We start from the raw sequence: 9,072 nt of genomic DNA on the forward strand, positions 1-9,072 counted from the left end.
GTCTGCTGTTAGGGACCTCTCCAAAGTGCTGAAGAGCAATGGTGTCTCTCTGGAGACTAAGGTGCATCTGATACAGGCCATGGTCTTTGCAATCACTTTTTATACATCAGAGAGTTGGACAATGACTAAGGAGGATAGAAGAAGAATTGATGTCTTTGATCTGTGGTGCTGGAGAAGAGTATTGAGGGTACCATGGACTGCTAGGAAAACAAACAGATTCATCCTGGGGAGGGTCAACCTGGGCAGATCCTTGGAGGCAAGGATTCTGAGGCTCCATCTGACATACTTTGGACATGTTGTAAGGAGAAAGCAGTCCTTGGAGAGGGACATCATGCTTGGGAGGATGGGAGGGACAGCGCAGGAGGGGAAGGCCCTCTATGAGGTGGATTGATTCAGTGACTAGGTAATTGGGATGGGTGTATCGGAGATGGTGTGATTGGCACAGGGCAGACCTGAGTTTAGGGCTGTTGTACATAGGGTCACTATGAGTTGCAAGTGACTCGAAGGCACATAACAACAACATTTTTAAAATCAATGGCAACACTGTCACTGTTTTTAGATGCCATCAAGTCAAGTACAGTTGAGTAGCAATCTGTAAAAAGAGCAAAGGTCACTTGGGGATGGCCATATCTGACCTTTACCAGTTCCCCAAAGAGGAATGGTCCCTGTCAATAGCATCAACACAAAACCAATTCCTAGGAGGTCAAACATGTCCCCCACATGCCCATATCTCTTTCTACTCACCTCAACACCAATCTTACTGCTTTACTGGGTCCAAAATCTGATATTACATCACTGACTACACAGAATTTTGGGGAAGTCTAAGGGCTATAATCCAGATTAATAGCAGAATACAGTAAGGTCACCTTCCAAAATGTGCCCGCTGATGCCTCAGCCTTGAGCCTCATAACTTTAGGTGAGTGCTCAAAGTTCTCAGTTCTGCCAATTACCGCTCTACTCTCTCACACCCTTCCCCCACCCCCAGTTGGCCAACAAACTTGGTCAAAGGCTATTAGTTCTGGTTCCATGGAAGAGTAACAGTCCCAAGGTCAGCTCTGTATCATGTTGGGTCTTTGGGCCTCCACTTTGGCTACTGCTACTGCTGCTGGCACAAGTCTAGCTGCCTCAAGAATTTCTGGTCCTGAAGGGCATGTTCTGTATGCCTGCTTCTCCTTTGCTGGTGGCAACATTCTCTCCTCCTGCTGCTGGATCTACTCAATTTAATGGTAAAACTAGCCAATCCCCTTGTGAATTAGTGAAACTTGCCAATTCTTTTGAGGGTAAGACAGCACCCTCTATCCACATATTCCTGCTCATCCACATGGTAAAGTAAGTTAATGGATAGGAAGCCATTTTGGACAATAAACCCTTAACTCCACACCACCCTACAAAGAACAGACCTGAATCCTGTCCTGTCCTGTGCCATCCTCATCATCTTTGACATACGTCAGCCCATTACAGTCATTGTATCAATCCGTCTTGTAGGGGGTCTTCCTTTCCTCTATTTCACCAACTCCACATTCCCAAGGATGATTTCCTTTTCCAAGGAAAAGGCTCTCCAAGCGCTATATTCAAAGTATGAGAGATGAAGCTTCCAAAGAGTACTCTGGTTGTACCTTTTTTAATACATATGTTTGTTCTTTTGGCACTCCATGGGATATTCAGTACTGTTCTCCAACATCACACCTCAAAGGCCACAATTACTCTTCTGTCTTATTTACTCATTCTTCAGTTCTCAGAAGCAGAGCAAGTAATTGAAAATACCATGGCCTGAAATCAAGTGCACCTTAGTCTTCAAGATGACATCATTGCTCTCCAGTATTTTGGAGAGGTTCCTGACAGCAGACTTTCCCAATGCAATACATTTCCTGATCTGACTGCTGGTACAAAGGGTGTTGACTGTGAATCTAAGTAAGATGAAATCATCGACAGTTTCAATCTTTTCTCCATCTATCATGATGTTGCCTATTTGTCCAGTGGTAAGGACCTTTGTTGTTGTTTTTTTATACTGATATAATCACAGTGAAGGCTATAGTCTTTGATCCTCTGCAAGCATTTCAGATCCTCTTCAAGTAAGGTTGTGTCATCTGCATGACGCAAGTTGTTGATGAGTCTTCCATTAATCTACCTCACCTCTACTTACTACCTACTTCTCAATTTTCTGGAGAGGTCTCTGACTGTAGATTTTCCCAGTGCAAGTCATCTTTTGACTTCCTGACTGTTGGTGCCAAGAATGTTGATTGATAGAAATGAGAATTAGAGGGAAGACTGGGAAATGTGTAATTACATTGTTGTTTTTATGTGCCATCAAGTTGCTTGTGATTCAGCAACCCTATGTACAACAGCTCTGAACTCTGCTCTGTCCTGAGCCAAACTTATTGTCTCTGATACACCTACACCCTTAACCCCAGTCACTGAGTCAATCCACCTCATTGAAGGTCTTCCTCTCTTACACTGTCCCTCCACCCTCCCAAGCATAACATCCCTAAAGACTGGTCGTTCCTTGCAACATGCCCAAAGTATGTCAGATGGAGCTTCAGAATCCTTGCTTCCAAGGAACAGCCTGGTTTCATTCTCTCCAGGATAAACCTTTTTGTTCTCTTAGCAATGCATGGTATATTTAATATTCTTTCCAGCACCACAGCTCAAAGGCATCAAATCTCCTTCTATCATCCCATCATTGTCCAGCTTTCTAACCATAGCACATAATAGTGAAGACCATGACCTGTCTCAGGTGCACCTTAGTCTATAGACTAACATCATTGCTCTTCAGTACTCTGGAGAGGTCTTTGACAGCAGGCTTTCCCAGTGCAATTCATCTTTTGATTTCTTGGCTGCTGGTAGCAAGAGTGTTGATTGTGAAGCCAAGCAAACTAAAGTTGTTTATAATCTCAATCTCTTCACCATCTATGATGATGCTGCCAATTGGCCCAGTGGTGAGAATCTGCATTTTCTTGATGTTGAGCTTCAATCCATATTGAAGGCTGCAGCTTTTGACCTGCCGCAAGTGTTTCAGGTCCTCCTCAGTTTCACCAAGCAAGGTTGTGTCATCTGCATAACTCAGGCTGTTGAGTCTTCCTCCAATCCTGATGCCACATAGAGCAGCGTAATTAATGTTATTAAAAAAATATGCATGAATGTGAGACAAAATTTTACCATCCTTGTCTTTAAGCAGCATCCTGGTTCCACTTCCTCTAAAACAGACTTATTTGTTCTTTTGGCAATCTATGGAATATTCAGTATTTCTGTCCAACACCACAACTCAAAGACATTCATTCTTTTTCTGTCATTCTATTCAACTTTCAGTTGCATTCACCTCACACTCTTGGTATGTTGTTGGAGGGGGCCTAGTCCTTGGAAAAGATACCATTCTGGGAAAGTGGGCTGACACAGTGACTACAGCTGGGCTTGCGCATACCGGAAACTGGAAGGATGATACAGGATGGGGCAAGGTTCAGATCTGTTGTTCACAGGGTCACTACAAATCTTAATTTCAATGGCACCTAGTAACAACAATATGCATGAATGAAAACCAATTTTCTTTGCAAACTTTTACTCAAATCACAATTTTTAAAAGAAATTATCTAAAAATGAATTTAAAACACCCTTTACAAAGCAAACCCTGGCAACAGCTACAGGCAGGGACTAATAAAAAACTACTTTTTTTTTCCTTTTATTAAATACCATTCTAAATTTATGTAGAACAGTTTACTTTGACAGAATTCCTTTTTTATGTAAATTTTCATAAATAAAAATAGATCAGGTATTTTAAATATTAAGACCTTACAATAGCAGCTTAACATCTATTTTAGAAAAAGAAAGTCACTAAAATTCTCCTCCATTCAAAGTCATTTATTTCTTCTGGTGTAAGTGAACAAGGTCACCACAACATTAAACTTCTTGTCTAGAACAATGTAAATAACAAGGTGTACACATCTTAAATTTGGTTGGTCACAAAAGTTAGAATTCCTTTTTTTATGCAACAGAAAAATAAATAAATAGAAATTAAATACTTTAATCCAACATTTGGTATTGACAAATCAGTAGTGTCAACTTCACATATGAAGGACAGCATAGTTTATGTTTTAAAAAATCCTCAATGCATTTGGGCTGAAAATACTTAGACTGTTAAGTGTTTCCTTTTGGCTTAAAAGAATACAATAACCATTAAGATGCTATCATAACTCATTTTCAGCTGGGATAAAATGACCATTTGGTTGCTGGCACCAGTTATATATATTATGCTTCTCTCAAACGCAACCTTATATTGATAAGATTTCATGTGTATATGCTACGTTGTATAGTAACTACACTGTCAGTCTCTCACAGTTTGGTTTTTGGTTTTTTTCTTTTTTTTTTAGAAAAATATCTACATTTGTCCTTATGGATGTCAAAATGGTACACTATCATTTGCTGTTTGTTTATTTAAAAAAAAGAAAAGAAAGGATGCACATTCGTACTGTGAAGTATTAGGAAAATACTCTTGCAAATAAACTATATAAAGATAAAATACAGTTCAAAAGTATGTGGGCTGTTTTTCGTCTTATACAATGTTCTATAAAGTGCAGAGAAATCCTAATAAAGGGAAAAACTACTCCCTATAACAAGTTTAATTTACAGCAGCTTTTGCATAGCAATACTTAGAGAAAGTTAGACACTTCCGTTTCCTCAGGAAGAGAACGACGGAAGAAGATCTTCCGATTCCGATTTCTTTTTGGCCATGTATCTGTGTTCTTCAGGAATGGATGCTGATGCCAAATCTCCATTAAGTGTATTCCTTGAATAGTGAAGAGGTCCTGGCAGGAAATAAATGAAAAGTTAAATACTCTTTTAATATTCATTTTAGTCCTCTGCGAAAGAACACTTTTGGACTTGAAATACATTTAACTTCTTGCTAAGTTTTTGTTTAATGGGAGAAAGTTTTCATTTTTCTAACATTAACAGTGATAAAGAGACACTCCAGAATCTATGACATTAAAATAAAACTACCTAAAGTAGAGATTATTGTTTTATTCATGGCTAGACCCATAGCTAGGGAGTTCTGATGGACTGGTGGGTAAGGAGTTGCACTTGCAACTCACAAAGGCACATAGTTCAAATCCACTAGCTTCTCCAGAGCAGAAGGATGGACACTCATCCTATGCAATTACAGTCTCTGGAAATCTGGTGGAGGGTCAGCTATGAGTCAGTTCCAATTCAATGGCTCTAAGATTTATTTACATAGCTAGCACATAAGGGCACTCGATAAATATTTGCTGACTTGGATTTAATCTTAATTTAACAATGCTTTTTCAACCTGATCGTTTTGCTGCTGCTAGTACACAGTAACTGGAGCAAGAGGAATTAATGAGACAGGCTCAAGACAGGGCAGGCTTCAGAGCTGCTACACACAGAGTCACTATGGGTTGCAGGGGACTTAAATGACACATAACAACAACAATATCCTCCTTGTCTTCTAGGCAATGATCAAATTCCAAAAGAGGCTGCACATAATTTGTACCAAACCTAGGACTAGTGCAGGTTTTTCTTTAATCACTGTGAAACAGAGCAAAGCTGACCAAGTTTCTGGTAAGGCAGGTTCTTTTGGGAAATTCCTACTGGGAATGCAACTTAGAACTCTCACTGCATCTCTAAGGGAACATATATCCCAGCTCCACCACAGTTGTACTGCCATACATCCATACTGTTTGCATTCACAATGGGTATAACTTCTTTCTTTAAAAAGCTAGTTAATTTTTTTAACAGCAGTAGTTTCATCTGAAAAAGTAAAATATTTTTTGATAAAGACTTTCAACTAAGACTGCAAAACATAAAGCACAAACTTTCTAAGGAAAAGCACTAATCCAGTTTTTGTCAACTAACTAGAAACATTAGATTTTCTCATAAATACAACTTAACATAAATAGTCTTTAAACAGAACAAAATCAACATTGTAAAGAGACTAAAAGTCCAAGATGAAGGAGGAAATGGCAAACAAACAATCCATTTTAGTATGATGGGTTGGCAAACATGGTTTATGCTTGACTACTAACAAATAGGGTGGTAGTTCAAATCTGCCCTGAAACAGCTTCCATAAAAATCACAGCCAAAAGAGTCCTACAGAATTCACCTCTACTCCCAAGGTCCCCATGAGCAGGCTCTGACGTAGCAACCCCAGGTCCGTGCTCATCTCAAATCCGCTAAATTACATTCCAAGGTAAAGAACTTACTTATGCTAGACCACACACTTACCCCTTCAAACTTACAGGGGGAAAAAGTTTTCAAAAATTTTTCAAAGCTATTAAGAATTATTATTATTATTATTACTGCTCTTAGATGTGTCAGTGGGCTCAGACCCTGTGGACAACAGAACAAAGCCCCACCTGTTCTTGCACAATTCTCATAATCTCTGCTGTGCTGAAGGCTGGAGCCACTGTGTCAATCCATCTCACTGAAGGTCTTCAGGTCTTCTTCCTCAGTGACAGCCTCACAAACATGTTCTCTTTCTCCAGAGACTGGGCCCTTCCTGACAATATGCCCATAAGGAGGTCCAGCAGCTCTCTCAAATGTATCCTGTCCTCCTGGACTTTCTTTCAGTACTTTCAGACCAAAGAGATACTGAAGATCCATGAATAAAGTTTTCCATATGAATTACAGCTCAACACCAAGAAAATAAAAACTCTTACAATTGGACCAAAAAGCAACATCATGATAAAATGAAATTGTCAAAGATTTCATTTCACTGGGATCCATAACCGACACCCATGGAAGCAGAAGTCAAGACGTTAAACTCTGGGCCTCCTAATGCTTATCACACGCTGTGTTCCTGCCAGGGGAGGCGGAGTAAAATACACCATGTGCACCTCAGCCCAGGCTTTGTGCTTGGTTTGTATTGTGAATGGGGTACCATGGCACTGAGAAGGGATTTGAATCCTGACTGTCCCGTTTCATTTGGGCAAATAATGAATTATGAGGTGAGTGTCACACTGTCAATAAAACTGACTGGTGCAGGAGAAACTCTGGCGCTTTGGGGAAAAAAGACTGTAAAAGACCTCGTCAAAATGTTAAAGAGCGAAGGACTAAGGTGTGCCTGACTCCAGAGACAGTATTTTCAGTCGTCATCTACACATATGACCATTGGACAAAAAATAAGGAAGAAAAAAGAATAGTGCATATGTTTTAATTGTGGTATTGGCAAAGATTATGGAATATACCATGGCCTGCCAAAAGAAAAAACAAGTTTGTCTTGGAATAATAGTCTTTGAAGGGGAAAACTTCATTTAAAATACTCTGGCATGTTATCAGAGGGCCTGGTCCCTGGAGAAGGTCATCATACAAAGAAAAGGGGAAGGTCTGTAAAAAACAGGAAAACCCTCAACAAAATGAACTGACAAAGTGGCCTCAACAATGGACAGATGCATGGCAGACTGTGAGGGTAACACACATGAGCATGCAGTGTTTTGTTCAGCTGTACGTGCTGTATTTAGGGCTACTGAGTTGCAGCCAACTTGATGGCCCCTAACAATAAGAAGTCACTAGGGGTCCACCAGATGCTCTGCCGGAGAAGGAGGCGCAATATCCTCCTGTACCAGTCAGATCTGATTTGACGGTACATGCACACAAAATAAAAAAATAAAAAAAATTAAAAAAAAAAAAAAGAAGTCACTAGGGGAACGCCTGGATGAACAATTTCTATAGAGAAAGGCAGTAAAAGAGGGAGACCATGGTTTGTTTTGTTTTACTTTAATTAGACTAGAAATAAACAGATCCTCTTCTGCTCTCTCCTTTACTGTATATATCTAAGTCGGCCTCCAGAAACATTGTCTTCACATGCGCAACCTCTTTATTCCTTTTTCTTTTTTGTTATTGTTGTTTTTCCTTCCAAGTTTGATCAACTGACTCAGAAAAGTTTCTCCCTTCCCACCTCAATCCTTTTTAGTTCCTTCATTTCCTCAGTGTTCCAACTTAAATACAAAATAGATGCAGGCACAGTATTGTGTTTTATATCAACAAATATAGAATGAGGGAGAGGTAAAAAAAAAAAGTTAACAAAGAGGATAAAAAGACCTCATCACATCTTAAAGATCTCAAAATAGCCAGCTGAACTTTCTGGACTTTTCCGTCTTAATGAACTCCATCTGAGAGCTCGAGTATCTGAGAGTAGGACAATGAATAAGGATGACAGAAGAGGAATTGGTGCCTTTGAGCTGTGGTGTTGGAGAAGAATACTGAATATCCCTTGGACTGCCAAAAGACAAACATACTTGTCTTGGAGAAGGTGCAACCAGAGTTCTCCCTGGAGGCAAAAATAACAAAGCTTCATCTCATATTTTTCGGGCATGTTGCTAGGAGAGGCTATTCTTTAGAAAGGGACTTCATGCTTGGAAAGGTACAGGGTCAGAGAAAGACAGGAAGACCCTCAACAGATGTACTGACACAGTAATTGCAGCAACAGGTTTGGGTATATCAGAGACTGTGATGAAGGCACAGGATAGGACAGGATTTAGATCTGTTGTTCATAGTGTCACTATGAGTTGTTCTCGACTTGATGGCACTAACAATAACAATGAACTCAATATATCTGTGGTTGTCAGGGTAATTCTGAATTAAAAGTACCCTGTAAGAATGACCCCATCTCTGTGGATGTTCACTGAAATTAAAAAAATAAAAAAATTTTTTCTTAAAAAAAGAATGACCCCAATAGAGATTCCAAGACTGTAACATATACAGAAGCAACTACTAATGTATTTTCCAGTGGAATAGTTGGTGGGTTCAAATTGCCAATATTACAATCAATAGTTGAGCCATTAATCATTGTACCACCAAAGGCTCCTATGAACTCTGAATATTCCTCTAATTAAACATCCTCTAACATTCTAGCAAAGTAACACAACTACTCTAATCAACGCAAGGACTCTTTGTGAGTAAGAAGATGAGCTGACAACCCAAAGGTACAGTTTTAATCTACCAATTGCTTTGAGGGAGAAAGATGGGCAGTCTCCTGTTAGATTTACAACTTATAAAAAAACCTGCACTGAAACAGAGGAGGGAGAGTACAGTTTAAACGCGATATATGATAGGGTATTATGGTTA

At 39.5% G+C, this 9,072-nt stretch overlaps 1 protein-coding gene across 1 annotated transcript in view; it reads right to left on the reverse strand.

Moving 5' to 3' along the window:
- Window positions 1–4,668: 4,668 nt before the first annotated feature.
- PLEKHA3 (pleckstrin homology domain containing, family A (phosphoinositide binding specific) member 3) overlaps window positions 4,669–9,072 on the reverse strand; it is a 30,953-nt gene continuing 26,549 nt past the window's right edge. Inside the window, exon 8 of the mRNA XM_006878787.1 lies at window positions 4,669–4,796. Within this exon, the coding sequence (XP_006878849.1) occupies window positions 4,669–4,796 (128 nt within the window). The remainder of the gene's footprint in view (window positions 4,797–9,072) is intronic.

This window comes from Elephantulus edwardii, unplaced genomic scaffold (genome assembly GCF_000299155.1).
Source record: "Elephantulus edwardii isolate Elephantulus edwardi_28Jun2011 unplaced genomic scaffold, EleEdw1.0 scaffold00001, whole genome shotgun sequence".
In the NCBI taxonomy this organism is placed as follows: Eukaryota; Metazoa; Chordata; class Mammalia; order Macroscelidea; family Macroscelididae; genus Elephantulus; species Elephantulus edwardii.